Below are 17,556 nucleotides of genomic sequence, written 5' to 3' on the forward strand. Positions count from 1 at the left end.
GTTTTTAATCCTAGAATCTAGTGCTAACACTTTGTCTGCATTAAGATGTGTAAGTTTTAAGCAATAAAACTTATTTCTACTATTTCTGCCATTTAACGAGACGGGAAGAGGTGAGCTATCTCCCCAAAATTGTAACCAGACCAGACACCTCAGAAAACACCAGGGATGTGAAATAACCTGATGTTTTAAAGAAACGTCCTAAATACTGTAGCTGAAACTTTTCAGGAAACAAAAAAACCCAAGACCTACTTCTCTGTCTAGGAAAGACCTAAACAGTGACAGACTAAAGTAACTGTACCCAGTGATCTTTCTCAACCCAACCAAAAGACCAGATCTCCAGTACACACGATTAGAAAATACACATTATGTTACATTAATAGTCAAAGATATGTAAATATTAACGGCAGCACTTTTTCTACACCGGACAATACCACAACTACAGGAATGATTTACAGCATTCCTACTCATTGCTGTTAGTGCTCTATCCTTTCCTAGAAAGCTTTTTCTTTTGAGGTAGTGAAGAGAATACAGTATAAAAGCTTCAGTCTGCCACCTAAGAATGAGAAAACATAACCAATGTGAGGAGAAAAAGGGTTAATTATTAACATTTTAATATCTACTCTAGAAAAATGCTAATATAGTTTTAATTAGTGGTTCAAAGTCATTCCAATAACTGATATCAAAGTAAGATGGTTTTCAGAGAGTATTACCCTTCTTTCCAGAATTCTGAAGTAGAGCAAGATTAATTAAGACAGAAATGGATAAAAAAAATGTCAGCAAGCTCATAACAAGGGAAACAGCACCTTAAACAGTGGCTATGCATAATAAAAATAGAATATTACTTATATGGAAACCATTTTTCTACCAGGACAAATTTTGTTGATAGCACCAAACTATTCTTTTCCAACTGTTGTGTTGCTAAGAGACAAATAAAGTGAAGCTACAAACAAATAAAACAAACAGTCTTCTAACTTCAAAACATTAGATTTCCGATACCTAGTGGAAGTAAATTGTTAAATTTCCACTTTTATTTCTTTCCGAAAAGGTATCAGCAATCTGTATATTCTCATTATAGCTATTTCCAAATAGTTTAGACCAACAAACAAAATCATCAAAACACTATTTTTGTAAGCTTTTTACATTGTTTATTGCTCTTTAATCAAAAAGAGTAACAAAATAAAACCTAGTTGTGATTCAACAGATCTGATCATGATTGTTTTCTTATGGACATATTACCTACAGTGATAAATGTGTGTGCATCTCAAAAGTCAAATACTCACATGTACCTCAGTGGTTTTAGAAAATATAATGTTAATTCCCTATTTATTACCATTTCACATCTATCACCATTTATCAATATTTCTCCCTGAAAAATATTAATATGTCTTCATTGAAGAGTTGTATTTCAAGAAAGGATTTGAAAGAGGATCTACTGGCTTTGGCTGGGTTAGAGCTAATTTTCTTCATAGTAGCTGGTACAGTGCTGTGTTTTGGATTTGTGACCAAAACAGCGTTGATAACGCACCAGCGCTTTAGCTATTGCTGAGGTGTGCGTACATGGCTTCAAGGCCTTTTCTGTTTCGCATGCTTCCCCACCAGCGAGTAGGCTGGGGGTGCACAAGAAGTTGGGAGGGGATAGAGCTAGGAGAGCTGACTCCAACTGACCAAAGGGATATTCCAGACCATATGACATCATGCTCTGAAAAAAAAAAGCCAGGAGTAAAAAGGAGGAAGGGGGGACACGTGGAGTCACAGTGTTTGTCTGCCCAAGTAACTGTTATGCGTGATGGAGCCATGCTTTCCTGGAGATGGCTGAACATCTGCCTGCTGATGGGAAGTAGTGAATGAATTCCTATTTTGCTTTGCTGGCACATGTAGCTTTCACTTTACCTATTAAACTGTCTTAATCCGTCTTTATTGCAAATCTTCTCACTTTTGCCCTTCCCATTCTCTCCCGCCTTGCACCGGTGAGGAGTGAGAGGGTGGCTGAGCTGCCTACCAGGGTTATCTGACCCCAGATGATATGGATGCCTAGTACGCTTTGAAATCGGGCTATGAAATTTTGAAACGAGCAAAGACAGGACTCCTCCTACTCATTCCTAAACTATCAGAAAAACAGTCCTTTCCACACAAAAATAAAAATATTGGTTACAATAAGAATTGTAAACACCTTTATAAACCAGAGAAACTGGTTTAGACAAACATACACATAGATATACCTCTGTGGTTTTTGCATTAGTAAACTGATAAGAGTGATTATTTTCAGGCAGTAAATTGTGGCATTACATTTCACACCACAGAAGAAAAATTGTTTAATACAGTCTTTGTCCCCAGATGCTAAAGACTGAAACCAAGGACAGCAAGATAAGACTGATTGGACTACACAACAATATGACTGAAAGAGTAATACAATTTGTTGAATAACTTGTAAAAGAATACCACAGTATATTTCTAGGCACAGCTGAGTTAAATACAATTTTATCCTTACCGCAGATATTTTCATTAGATCATATACTTGAAGCATTTTTTTTACATTTTTAGGTGGATTTAAAAAATTTATTTCAAATGGCATATATTGGTGAAAACAATAAAACCAATGAAGCAAAAGTATTTTTTTCACTGGCACCAAAAATTCTCATTTAATCTTGTATAGTCCCATTTCTCTTATTCTCCTTCAGTATGCCTTAAGCTCCTTAGCTCCATACTTTTCATCTTTCTTTCATATTTACAAGTACTAAGTACATCTCTTCTTTCTGAAGATCTCACTTTTTTTTCAGCCTGTTGTCTTTCATTGTGAAACTGACTGCCTGTGTCTCTTCAAAATAGTATTTTTGTAATTCTAAGTGAAAAGACCGATAGTTACACTTTTCCTTCTTCCCAACAAAATCAAATTCTTCTCCTTGATATATTTCACATTGTCTCTATTCTACAATATTCACCTACCTGCCACTATATCCTGCTTCTTTCGTGGCTGGAGAATTACCTGAGCATTTTTTGTATGTATGTAAAATGCCACATATACAACATTATTATTAACTTTGATGCTATTAAAAATCTGTGTTTTCCCCAAGGTATAAAACCTAGAAATTGTACAATAATTTTATACAGGGTAAATCTCAAATAGTCTAATCACAGATCTGATATGAACAGCAAAATAGATAACAACCAACCTGTGCTTTCCTCATATAAGCTAATGGTTCTTTCATATGCTCAGGTGGTGCTGCAGGATGACAGGGCGAAGGAAACCTTAAAGAAATTATAGTATAATTTAAATGTCCAGATTTTTATTTTGCTAAATCAATCCTATATTTGTAAACCTAAACTCAACTTCTTTCATGAGAGCACTAGTTAAACTACCAGGTATGTTGATCAAAACTAAAAATAAACATTATTTTTATTTCTTCCTCATCCTTTCCTATGGACACAAACAATATAAAGATATGAAAGTATTAGTAACATTTCAACATGAGTACTTCTTACATTAGAAACAATACTTCCTCATAATTTCACATATTTGTAAAACAAAACCAAATAATTCTAGGAACAAATCAGACATTTTAAAAGTGTATCCTTTTCAAATCATGCCATCTTTATGCCTCCCTGGAACTTTCACTATCCAGGATATATTTTTTCAGGAGACAATATATTTTTAGTTTTTTTCCTTTTACAAATCAATATTGAACATGTACATGTCCAAAGCAATTAAAACTCTGTGGTGTTGACTGAAGTAAAGTTGAATATCTATTCATAAACTGCATTATCACAAAACATAAAAGCTGGAACAAAAATAAAAAAAAACAAAAAACAGACCACTGATTTGTCTTCCAGTAGTGCAGATTATTTCCAATGAGTTATTGACAAACAACTTATCCAGTTTAATTTTAAGTGTCTCAAATGTCTTTCAGGAAACAAAATTTACACAAATCTCTAATAATTAGCCCCAATTTTCATTTGTTTAAATATATTCAATCAGTTCCTATCATATGACTTTGGGAAACCCTCACCAAATTTCTTCCCATTTTTAGTTGGTAAGGTCATTCTTGTACTTGCTGCTAATTTGTGCTGGACAACTCTGCCTATGTGTAAAATGGAATCAGTACTAACAGATTTCAGCAATGCTGTTTCTTGCCTTTTCCACAATGCTCATGAAATCATGGTACTCTTAGTTAATTTCAATTTTCCAGAGCTGATTTCATTATTTTGCAGCTTACTTTCACAAACTCAAAGAAAACATAAGCATTAGTCTAAACCACAGGTAAATATTTTTCTCTTGAAAGATACGATGAAGATGAATCCTTACTAACAGATACATTTACAAGTATTTTGCTGAATTGAGTCCCTCGTACTACTAGGACACATTGTTCTAAACTGGTAACTCTAACAAGCTTACTTAAATTAGCACAAATCGATTTGCATATACATTTCTTAATATATAGTTGCATTTATGGCTGTATCTGTTATGAAATTCACCTTCCCACCTTGCCAGAATGTAAATGCAATTTATGCTTCCCAGAAGTCTAATCCAAAGTTTACTCAACAACAATAACAACGAGATTTCACAAATTTCAGTGTGTTTATAACTATTTGCTAAGCATGATGAGCACTGATCTGATAATTCTGGAGATCTAATATCTTAAAGATTTTTAAAAATAGTTAATACAACAAATATGTGCAATGTTGTCATAAACATGTGAAAATAATTAAAATTCGTTTGCAGCAACTACCTCAGCTACATAAGAATTATATTATGACTGTTGCTACAGTTGGAAGTAAAACAACAAAGAAATTACTAAAGTAACTAAAAAATTTGGTGATACTTGTTTCACTTATTCTTTAAAATGTACCTGGGTCCAATATTTTCAATAGGCTGAAAAAGAAATAATGGCACTTTAAGAACAGATTAAGCGGGTACCCCTGGTATGAGAGATCTTGCAGATAATAGTAACACATAATACACCTATATATACAAATGAATCAGAAGTAAATCACGTGAGAAGAACTTCTTAAATAAAAATGTTAAATAAACTCACACATTGAGTTCACTATAAACAGCATTCTGAAGCTTCTTTTCCCAACCTGTTAAAATAAAAAGATATCCAGAAGACAACTTTAGGAATTAATACTAACAATATGAATCAGAGGTTACTTTGCAGTCACTAGAGTTTTCTGTCCTGTCTCAATTCATGTCTACCTGCCAGACAGACACAAGAGATGAAGAAACCTTAATCTAATTAAGATAGGAAAAACTGCAAGCTGAGACCTGTATAAAGGTTGAATATCTTTTATTCCCATCTACTGTTCAAATAATTACAACACTGTTTTGGTTAAATAATTATATGCTATTTTAAAAAAGCCATCATATAATTAAAACTATAAATATTAGCAGACACAGTGTTCCTGATTATTATAATATAAATTTTTTATCACTTACCATCAAATCTTCACATTATACTTATATAGCCTACAACTTCCAATGGAAATTGTAAATTTAACTAAGGGTAAAATTTTCAAGACTACCTCCATGAATGTTAATTTCCATTTTCAGAACTGACTGAACTCTTGTATGTGGATGGAAGCAAGGACAGATAGCCTGTGAAGAATAAAGAGAAATTGTCCGAGCAGCCAGAGATCAGGTTAGGAAAGCCAAAGCACTGACAGAATTGACTCTGGCCAGGAATGTGAAGGGCAACAATAAGGCTTTTATAGGTAGGTCAGTGATAAAAGGAAGACTAGGGAAAACATAGGCTCTCTCCAGAAGGAAGTGGGAGACCTGGTTACTTGGGATATGGAGCAGACTGAGGTACTGAGGGACTTTTTTGCCTCAGTCTTCACCAGCAAGTGCTCCAGCCACACTGCCCAAGATGCAGAATGAAAAGGCAAGGACTGTGAGAATGAGGAACCAACCACTGTAGGAGAAGATCTGGTTCAAGACGATCTAAGGAACCTGAAGGTGCACAATTCCATGGGAACTATAAGATGCATCCGGGCAGGGAACTGGATGATGAAGTGACTAAGCCACTACCCATCATATCTGAGACGTCATGGCAGTCTGGTGAAGTTCCTGCTGACTGGAAAAGGGGAAACATAACCCTCATTTTTAAAAAGGGAAAAAAGACAGACCCACAGAACTATAGGCCAGTCAGTCTCACCTCTGTGCCCAGCAAGATCATGGAGCAGATCCTCCTGGAAACTATGCTAGGGCACATGAAAAATAAGGAGGTGACTGATAATAGTCAACATGGCTTCACTAAGGGCAAATTGTGCCCAATAAATTTGGTGGCCTTCTGCAACAGGGTTACAGCATTGGTGGATAAGGGAAGAGCAACTGACATCATCTACTTGGACTTCTGCAAAGCATTTGACACTGTCCCACTCAACATCCTCGTCTCTAAATTAGAGGGACATGGATTTGATGGATGGACCACTCGATGGATAAGGAATTGGCTGGATGGTCACACTCAAAGAGCTGCAGTAAACAGCTCAATGTCCAAAGGGAGAGCAGTGACAAGTGGCATACCTCAGGAGTTGGTGTTGTGACTGGTGCTGTGTAACATCTTTGTTGGCAACATGGACAGTGGGATTGAGTGCACCCTCAGCAAGTTCATCAACAACACCAAGCTGTGTGGTGCAGTCAACATGCTGGAGGGAAGGGATGCCATCCAGAGGGACCTGGACAGGATTGAGAGGTGGGCCCATGCAAACCCCATGAAATTCAACAAGACCAAGTGCGAGGTCCTGCACACAGGTCAGGACAACCCCAAGCACAAATACAGGCTGGGTGATGAGTGGCTTGAGAGCAGCCCTGCAGACAAGGACTTGCAGGTATTAGATGATGGAATATCAACGATGGCACTCTCTGCCCAGAAAGCCTACCATATCCCAATCTGCATCAATAGAAGTGTGAGTAGCAAGTTGAGGGAGGTGATTCTCCCCCTTTTCTCTGCTCTCATGAGCCCCCCCACCTGGAGTACTGTGTTCAGCTCTGGGGCCCCCAACATAAGAAGGACATGGACCTGCTTAAGTGGGTCCAGAAGAAGGCCACAAAAACAGTCAGGTGGCTGGAGCACCTCCCCTATGAGGACAGGCTGAGAGAGTTGGGGTTGTTCAGCCCACAGAAGAGAAGGGTCTGGGGAGACCTTACAGCAGCTTTCCAGTACTTAAAGGGGGCAACAGGAAAGATGAGGAGGGACTTCATTAGGGAATGTCATGATAGGACAAGGAGTAATGGTTTTAAACTGAAAGAGTTAGATTAGATATAAGGAAGAAATTATTTACAGTGTGGGTGGTGAGGCACTGGCACAGGTTGCCCAGAGAAGCTGTGGCTGCCCCCTCCCTGGAAGGGTTCAAGGCCAGGTTGGATGGGGTTTTGAGCCACCTGGTCTAGTGGAAGGTGTCTCTGTTCATGGCAGGGGGGTTGGAACTAGATGATCTTTACAGTCCCTTCCAACCCAAACCATTCTGTGATTCTATGATCATTCAAAACTTTCAAAAAAATTACCAGTATCTTATAAAATGATAAAATCACTTCTTTGCTTAGCGTGTTTTTCAAAATGCTGCTGGAATCGAAGAACTTTTTCCCTTTTAATTTCCTCTATCTTGTTTAGTAATCTGGAATTACTGAATGTCTGCTTCTTATTACTGTCAGCAACAAGATACCAACCTGCTACCTATTATTTTCATCATCTATGTCACATATGGCCTTATGTAGATCTATATTGTTCATAAATGTATCAATTAAATATAACAAACCTGATGTCTTCAGAAAATCCTTAATATCTTCTTTTAGTGATTCCAGTTTAATTTCTGGTTTGTGTAGGCTAACCTGATACAAAGAAATAAATAAATGAATAAATAAATAAGCATCAAGCAAGCACTAAAAAGGAAGTAAACTGCATATTTTAAGTCATTAAATCAGAAACATACATACTTAATGTTACACACAAAGCAAACTGCTTCCTACTAACTTGACAATGGTAATTGCAGCCAAAAAAATCAGCCTACTTCTTCCTCACTTGATGTCTTTGCTTTTACATCAGTGCTAAAAACTGTATGTGGGGAAGGAGAGAGAAGGGAGACAGAGTATACAGTGACATATGTGCTTAATACTCTGAGCAAGTACCCCACATACTTAGCACAAATGCTAGACTCTACATATTAAAGGACTTCTCATAGGGTACCCAAGTAAATAACTAGAAGCTACTCACTGTATTGTACATGAAAGAATCAAACAGCAAATGTTCCGTAACTTCTCATTTAAACTCCCACTGTTCACCTCTTTCAGATAAGAAATGCCATTTTCAAACATCAAATAAAAACTGGACCAAACATTCCCCACTGCAGCTGTGACTACCAGGTATATACATCCTCTTGTAATGAAATACACTTGACACAGACAATTAGGCACCAACCAGCTTTACAACCATACCATGACACTACCACACAGATGGTGCCGCAGATTTTTCAGCAACAGCTGGAACAGCTGCCACAGCATCTCCTTCTTCTATAGCTAAACCAAGAGGAGAAAAAAAAATAGACCACCGAGGTCCAAAAGGACAACAATCACAATCTCAGGACTTCTCATACATATTTTCCTAAACATGGAGTATGGCGATAGCCAATTAACACCAGAGGATAACGCAAGAGGTTTAGAAAAGAGTAGCAACCCTGGCCACTAACTTGAAAATAACACTGGGAGATCTGTGTGCAACTTACTCCACTGTCATGACAGCTCACGGCATATGTTAGAAGCATATGGCCACATCATTTACCTAGAAATGTAAGGTATCTCTTCCCAAAAGCTACTCAGCAATATGCTCCAAACATATCAGCTGCTGATTCTCTTGCAGTAAGTTATGCTGCTATTAAAAATAAACTTTCACTAGCTTGTGAAGTTTGCCAGCCCTAACAGCACTGTTGACAGCATGGTATGTTTTAGGTCCATCACACACAACTAAAAAACTCCACAATCCTATCACTTGCCTTACAGTTTATACATGGAAAAGGGTATTTGCTGTGCTGCACAGCTTGCTGGTAAAGTTGGTCTAGATGAACTATCAATGCAGAATTTTAAGGTAACCTTTCCATTTTCCCTAGTTGAAAGGAGGAATGGCCAATAATGCAGAAACTGATAGCATCCATATTTCTGTTATTTTAAGTCACCTCATCATTACAAGTAAGGAAGACTTTTATATTTGGTTTATTGACTGCAATAGCAAAGAGACTGTAAGCATGCTTTCTGAGAAAGAAAGGTGATCATAAGCACAAACCATAAGGTGTGGTGAGTTGCATAACTCTCATGTCAAATGACAAACACATATTCTGTTCAGCACAACGGTAAAAGCTGGCAAAGGATCACTTCCAATTGCAGGGAAACAAAGAAAGGTTTTCATGGGAGTTCTCACGCAGCTCACAGAATACCCTCTTAAGCAACAGCCTCAAGGACTATTTCATGAATGAATCCTTCTGACCCTACTCTGATGGAAAGTCCTACGTCCGTTTTAGACTGACGTATGCCAGACTGAGTTTAATATTTTTCTACTGCAAGGCAGTGGGTTTGTACCTCTCCTATATGAAATTTAAATATCATGCATTAAACTGGGCAGATTGTGTCTTACTGTTCCTCAGAAGTTTTTGAGCATGCTTTTGTAAATGTTCAACTTTGTCTCCTGGGCCAAGGTCCATGGCACGTTTACCTGTAGGGCCTGATACACATGCTTCGAAATCCTTTTTAGATATGCAAAAAAACCCTCACAAATACAACTCACTGACAGATGATGAATCATAACCAAAAAAAAAATCTTTACAATCTACTAAAAAGTGGGTTGTCTTGACAGTGTAAATGGTGCAAGAAGTAACAAAAGTTCAATCAGGAGAACAGTATTTTAATTCTGTGCTGTTCACTCATCTCTAAAATTTGTGAGCTCTAGGCTCATTAAGGAAGGTCTGACACTCATACTGATGTGAGAAAACGCTCAATTGCCAATTATCAACGGCTCAGGATGCGCCGTGAAGCACTTTTTATTACATTCTTGCAAGACCGGGCGCCCCACCAGGTGGACGTGCCTAGCGACCACCATGCAATGGTTTATATCCCTGTCTCCAGACCATAAATTCCCTCCCCTGATTTCTCACTGGTTGAGTACTACAGGCCCTACAGACTTCCCAAACCGCCTACCGACATGCCTCTTCATCTCTGTGTTCATACATCGCGTGTTCATGGAAATGAACCTTGGCTCTCTCCAGGGTGGAGAAGTTAATATGTATGAGCTCATCACGCAAATGTACTAAGATGAAAAGGTCAAAAGTTCAGGTTCCCCAAGCCTTCTGGTATCTCCATCCACCTAAAACTAGTTCCAAGTACTGGGTCATCACAGTTAACAAAAGGACCGCTTATATTCTGGCCAAGGCACAGGCTAGGTGTGAATCACTCCTCCTTTATCAAACTTGTTCTGTGAAAACTCTTTCTTTCCCTTACACTGATGACCTGTTTTTTCTTTTTTAGGTGGTTTCCTGGAAATTCTGGAAATTGATACGGTATATTGCATTAGGGGGAATAAAGGAGTTCAGTCCACACATACAACCTTCCATTTTCCCTGTCAGGCCAAAAGATACAACAGAGGACTTTCTTGTAAACTGCTGTTCCCAGCAGAGTCTGTTCCCCAGCTTCAGAACAAAAAAACAGTGACTCTTGTATGCAGCAGGGTGGCAGTTGAAAAGGAAACAGGACCGCACTTTGGGGAAAACTTTCTCCAAGGATGTTAGTGCATCAATCTCCACCAGTTACCTTTACCTCTTCATGCCCATTAATTCAGCAAATTCTATTTCACTGTTCCTAGCCCTGCTGCAGCAAATATTTCTATGGTAATCTTTAATTTAGCAAACCTTTTCTTTTTAGCCTCTTTCTGTGTCTTTTTCCTTCTCTTTACTGCAAAATGCTCCAGTGAGACAAATTTTCATATAAGAAACATGAAAATTCCCCCTCAAATTATGGGGGCACTTCTGTCCCCGCTTTTGCCATATCAGGATGCAATTGCCAAAGCCTCCTCCCATTTCCATTTTTCCTTTTGTTTACTTCTGGATTATGATCAATACATTCCTACAGTGCTAAGCAGAGCTACAGAGTCACATAAACTGTAACTGTTACGGACTCATTGCATACTGGATTGCTGATCAGATTTCAAATCACAAATAAGATACCGAAAGGTGAGAATCTGGCAGACGGTCCAGCTAGCGGCTGCAGCCAGTTCTAACAGAGAAGAACATAACCTAGCTCTGTATAACATAACCAAAGAAGAAAATACTTATTTCAGTAGGTGAAAGGAAATCCCTTCAGAATTCTTTTGCTGTAACTTAACAGAATGGTACCTCTTTGGAATTTATATGGGTGTTTATGGGAACTAAATGTAGGAGTCGAGGACATTTAGCAGAGCTGATGTTCCAAAATTACTAGACCAGGTCTCCCACATACTTTTATATTCCCTTTGGACTAACGGATCTAACTTATTTCTGTGTTGTACTACATTGCAAAATACATTTAGGTGTTTATATTTTAGGTAGGGTTTGTTGCTGTAAACTGCTTGGTACAACATATTGCCTAAGTCTCCTTTGACTTTTCGTAATATAAATTCTAGGTAAAATGAAAAATATGTTGCTAAAATTTTATTTATATAAAAAGAATTACTACGATTTACAACGATAAAAATGACCAACTAAGGATTACTGGGGAAAAAACACATTGATGAGATTTGTACTTACGAAGTGAATTAATTGCCTGCATGATCAAAATGCAGCATACACCTGGTATAACTACAGACTCTGCAGCAAGCAATAACAAATGATTTTTAATAAAAGTTAATGCCTACCAGTTCCTTTTCCCGCATAACTGGCATTGTGCATATTCTTATGGATAGGGCACCAGGGTTCAGGCATTGGGTGTCCATGTTCGCCTACAGTCTTGGTCAGCTTCTTGCAAATCAAGAAGTAACTGGCTTTTAGACATTCCTTCATAAAACAAGCTATCATTACAGCATTTCTTGGCACCCTCTTGTCCTTCAGCTGTACAGAAGAGAAAGGATAGTTCTGAGACTTTCAAAATTTTGCCAAACCTTCTGAATGATGGCTAAGGTACAACTAGCAATCCTTTGTGCACATCTTCTTTGCCTTTGATATTGGCAAGGTATCCTGCTGAGATCTGGGCAGTCACCATCATAAGTGATACTCTAAATGTATTACGCTTTCTGTATGTGGATGCCAAGATGGAAGAAAGTCCAGAGACTTAACACTGCTCTGGCTGAAAGCAAGCAAAAGGATAGCACAGCGCAAGGTGGAAAGAGTTGGTGGGCATAGTAAATTGATTCGTAGAACAACTGAACATAGAGACATATCTATTTGCAAATTAGCATCTAAATTTGGAAACGGCATTCAGTCATCCATCATGACTGGAGCAGCATTGATCATTCAAGAGGACAGATGAGCCATCAAGGCAGAGTGCTCAAAGAAGTATAGGAAAATAGCTAGAGGACCAGCAACATACTATAAAGAGGAGGCTTGACAGAACAAAGTGTTCCAGCATAACTCCTGTGTTAAACTATTTCTTTTCTCAACAAGAATAAACACTGCAGAGAAGTGATCCAACTACACTGAAATGTGGAACTGTATCAGGTGAACGCATATTTTTATCCTGCTGCAAACAGTTCTGCAAATAACTTTACACAATCTAAATCTTTTTACAGGCTATCCACTACAATTTCTCTCCAAAGTCTTTTTGTTTTAGATAAGTATGCACAGTCTTCGAGAATTTATTATGATACATTATGATTTTGCACAAATGCACCATGTTTTTAGCTTTCATTATTATTTCCCAAATTACAATAGAGCACACTACCCCAAATATAGTCCAACTTTAGCAAAAGTAAACTCAATGACAGGTAAAAAACATTCACCTTTTCTCACATACTCCATTCTGACATTACTAGATTTTATCAGGATCAAGCCGACTTGATAAAAAGCACTTTGAGTACAAACACAACAATTTCAACATAAACACTTTCTAAGCATTTAAAATCCTGCAAATTTAAGGGAGTGATTTTGGTTTTGGTTTATAGGTTTCTGTAACAGAAAGAGGGATCATTCTGAACATAACTAAACAAATTTCAGTAAGTGTAAAACCCTGATTACACTGACAATTTTCCAACCCCTCTACATTTCTACGGTAATTACACTAAGGGGAAAAGTACTGTGAACTTTCTTATACAAGTAAAAATAACCTAGCAGTTGAAACAGAGAGCTTCAATTAGCCTCACAGAGGAATATACAGCTTCAAAGGTTACATTCTCTTACAAGATAAGCAGGATACTTTTTTAATAATATAATTTTGATGTTTTAATAAATCTTCTAGGTTTTATTTGAATATAAAATTAGTGCTGCAAATAAAATACATACACACACAAGGTAAAACATATAATCTACACTACTGAAAAAAAAAGTCTGCGAATCAAGATTGCATTGCTTCTGAACTCCATAATCTGTTCAATGTCTACACAACTGCATTCAATTTAAAATTCACTGTACTGCAAATGTTACTGCTGAACCATTTAAACCAAAGTACAAGCTCTATCAGTAGAGGATAGTAAGGCCTTTGTTAAATACAGTGCACAAAAACGAGTCATTAATTACCTATGATGACTCATGAGCCTACATTTATTTTCTAAGTTTTATTAAATAAGTGCTACATTTCACAGAAACATTCTCCTTCTTAATTTGATCTTTTACTTAAGTAAGGATCAGTATCAATTTATTTTTTTAACTGTTGGAGAAAAACGTCATGAAACTAATATCCTCAGCTATCTTCTATTATTCTAAGATGTTTACCTGTACTCCCTTTAGAAGCACAGTCGGGCAATACCCCAGCTGCAATGTTCTTAGCACTCCCAAAGCAAACTCCTCTCCCTCTTTGCCCAATTTGAAGACTTGTGAAGTTCCTTACCTCCCACATTCATTAATATTTTCTTTACACCTTCCTGATACTAGTCACAGGTCTGCTCAAAGAGTGATGGTAGAGTCCTCTCCTCTGGACAGTCATTTTGATCATGACATATCCTACCACATCTCCTCTCCACACCTTGTTTAAACCTTCAGGTACCTCCTAAAGTCTTTCCTCACTCCCAAAACTTAATTGACAGAGTGGGGTGGGATATGGTATCATGGCTGATTCTTACACTCAAGTTACCACTTTTAGCCTACTTTGACAGCCATTATCCTGTTTACCTCCAAGTTCTCCTTAAAGCTGTCCTACTACAGACATACCTATAAGAAACAGATCTGAGAACATCTACACAGAAAATAATGGAGGGATTTCTTGTGAGTCTTTCTTGTTCAATTTAAAAAATAATTTGAGCATTTTATCTTTCTTTTTTTTTTCATCTCCTTTTTAGAAAAATTCTTTAGGTTCAAACTACTTAAGCTTTTGTTTGTTTATTGTTTTGTGGTTTGTCTTTTAGTAAAAAACTTTACTTGTTATTTGTCCCTGGCCACTAGAGGATCCAGACAACTCGGTCAGACTGATTTCTATTAGATGTTTGCGGAGGACAAAAAATTAAGATTGATTAATAAAGCCTAGCTTCTTTCAAACATGATGAAAAGTCTCTGAATTGTCAGCAAATGAAAATGTGTTAAAAAGGTAGCACTTTTTTCATGACTCTGAACTGTTCCATTTCTATTGTCAGTTCACTGCCAAAGATTTTCCCTAAAGCAAAATTTTAGCAAGATTTCACAAAATAAATGTTTTCAAATTGCATTTTGTGATCAAAGCTGTTCGTGTCTCAGTTTTCTAACCACCTATAACTTTTGCCTTAAAAACATTTAATTTCAAAAACAGAAGCGAAAAATCAAAACAAAAGCAAACAAATTTGGTTACAAACTCACACAGTGAAAGTCGTGACTAAAAACTGAGATCAGAACTCTCCTCTGATACCCCAATAACCCCACCAGCAATTCTACCTGTTGACAAGCTACTATCTAATATTTTAGCTCTTTGTAACTGTTACTCTTTTCTTTCAAACACACTACAAATATGGTCATAAGAAGTTCCAAAGCAAACAACAGGCACATTTACACTCTTCACTGCAATAATCTCTGTATTAACTGCAGGCGCATTATCAATATATCAAAACTCAGCATACAAAATCAACCTAATATTTATTTTCCAAATCATCACTAACAAGCATATGGCCCCACCCGTACTTCAGTCCTCAGGGCAAAAACATGATTATCTTGGTATCCCCAGACCTAAAGCTGTGACAGCAAATCATTAAGTGCCCATGGCAAACTTATTTCAAGGAGATTGTGTATCACAGTCCTTGACAATAGCTCAGGCTCTTAGTGACAGCCAAGCATAGCCCTGGTGTGATCAGTCATAACCACAGGGCTACTCTATCACCTCTCCCAAATAATGTCAGGATATTGTGTTTTCCCCCAAATTCTATTAACTGGTGAAAGAAACTGTTCATTTTGAGCTCTCCTTCCCAGACATCAAAAGAAGAGATTAATTTACAAAACAGAATTTTTGTTAATAGTTAAAATACTGTTTGTGAGACTGCATGACCTCTCAAACATTTCAGGCAATATTATAATGGATGTTATGGTCCATTCTGACTCTCATGTTTTCAGAGACGACAAATATTTTTGAGGAAGGAGTATCAGCAATGCTGGTTTCTATACTGACAGAAAAATATCAATCACTGTAAAGGTAAAATACAGCTGTAGTATAAATACTCAAGCCAGTAAGTTTTATTCTAATGAATTACCCCAACAGATTTCTCAAAATACAGTATGCTTCCCAGAAAATAGCTTAAAAATCATATAAAAAGGAACCACCTATAGATCAATATTTCAACCAGTGCAGACTAAGCATTGTTCAGAAACTGAATGTTAACCAGCAGACAAAAAACCCACCATGTCCTATCAATAAACTGGAGTTCAGGTATGATGCATAGCAATAGCAAAAATTTTCATATTTGGTAACACAACTTCAGAAATACCTCACTTAATGGGAGGGAAATCAAGCATTAATTTAATACAGAGTAGCAAAATTCCTAAACCTTCAGAAGTCTGTACAGCTGCTAAGGGATGGACAAAGATAAGGAACTCACTGATAGGGCCTTTGCAACTGCATAGTATAGCAGTAACAGGATTATGTAAGCATTATAAATAAAACAAGTCTACGATGTACATGAAAGAACATAAATGCATGCAAGGTCAATAAAAAAATTCAGGATCAAGGACAACATACAGATTCCTGACAGCCTGCACATTTGGTCCTATTAATTTAAACTACAAGCTCCAAAAGATGACTCTTTACATTGAGAAATCCACTAGTTGATGAATCTAAAAATTTTCACGTCTTTCAGATCCCTACACTCAACTATACCTCAGATTTAAACTTCTATTACAAACTCTTCAAACACCTACTCTAAGAATCAACTTGAATATTTGTTGACCTGTTTACTTTCTTTCTCCTTAGCACTTCATATGACTAGAATCATCTTCTGACCTATATACACTTTTTTTTTTCTTCAAGAAATTTGTAAAACAGTGTTCTGCAAAGCTATCATGACAGATTTGGCTGTGGTCATTACACTGTGTTTTACAGGTTACCTTTATGCTTTGATTATGCAGATTTTCTGCTTGTATTGAGTAAATTGATATGCTATAGAGTCAGGGAGGGATCCAGGCATTTAACTACCCTTTCAGACATCAAACACCACCATGGAAGGGCACTGCTAAGGTCTTCAGAGGGTCCACATGTAGAAAATGGCTGTACAAAATAGCCATCCACCAGTAGCACTTAAGCACCCTGCCAAGTCCTGACAACACCAAGCTTCCTTATGTTTCAAAACAAACACGCAAAGTATCAAATGACTGTGAAATCAGGCCTCACAGGAGACAGAGACAAAAGAATGAATGCAGAAGTGAGTCAATACAGGTTTTATTATAAACAGCAACAGAGTTGTTAAAAGAGAGTCCTGTTCACTGCCTTTATTGAGGACAAGGTCTTGAACTTGACTCTCCACACCTCGTGTCAGGCTATCTATTTGGGATGCCGAATTCCCCAACACTTAGCAGAACCCACCAGCTATACTTTTTTTATAATTCCAGTCCCCCTCAAGTCATGCCCATTTGCTTGCTTACATATTCAGAGAGCAGTCAGTCAACAGGAGCAAAGGAGATATATATTTTATAAAGCATTTAGAGACCAAATCAGCAAATTTAAAAACAAAGCAAAACAACAAAACAGAAAAGACCCACAGTGATATCACTTGCTGTGGAAAGCTTTAGGGACATTCACAGAAGAAAATCATGTTTCATTTAAAAACCAAACAAAACTAAGGCAGATAGTGGATATTTTATGCTAAAACAAATCTGTGCAATTTTAAGCACTGTGTGAAAAAAAAATAAGTAAAACCCAAGGTATTATAAAGGCTAACCCAAAATATTTCAGTAATGCGCAATAACTGCTATAGCACAGCTACTATGTTATTATGGTAATGAAAATTGACA

General features: G+C 37.2%; 1 protein-coding gene across 4 annotated transcripts in view; it reads right to left on the reverse strand.

Moving 5' to 3' along the window:
* TBC1D19 (TBC1 domain family member 19) overlaps positions 1-17,556 on the reverse strand; it is a 54,556-nt gene that overhangs the window by 36,260 nt on the left and 740 nt on the right. For 3 of the 4 annotated variants that reach the window (XM_042807612.1, XM_042807610.1, XM_042807611.1), the window contains exons 2-4: positions 7,750-7,822; positions 5,031-5,076; positions 3,171-3,246 (exon numbers count right to left, since the gene is read on the reverse strand). In XM_042807612.1, coding sequence (XP_042663546.1) covers positions 3,171-3,246; positions 5,031-5,076; positions 7,750-7,822 — 195 coding nt within the window. The remainder of the gene's footprint in view (positions 1-3,170; positions 3,247-5,030; positions 5,077-7,749; positions 7,823-17,556) is intronic. The other variant, XM_042807613.1, reaches the window with a different exon arrangement.

Source organism: Tyto alba, unplaced genomic scaffold, assembly GCF_018691265.1.
Source record: "Tyto alba isolate M040663 unplaced genomic scaffold, T.alba_DEE_v4.0 Super-Scaffold_6, whole genome shotgun sequence".
Lineage (NCBI taxonomy): Eukaryota > Metazoa > Chordata > Aves > Strigiformes > Tytonidae > Tyto > Tyto alba.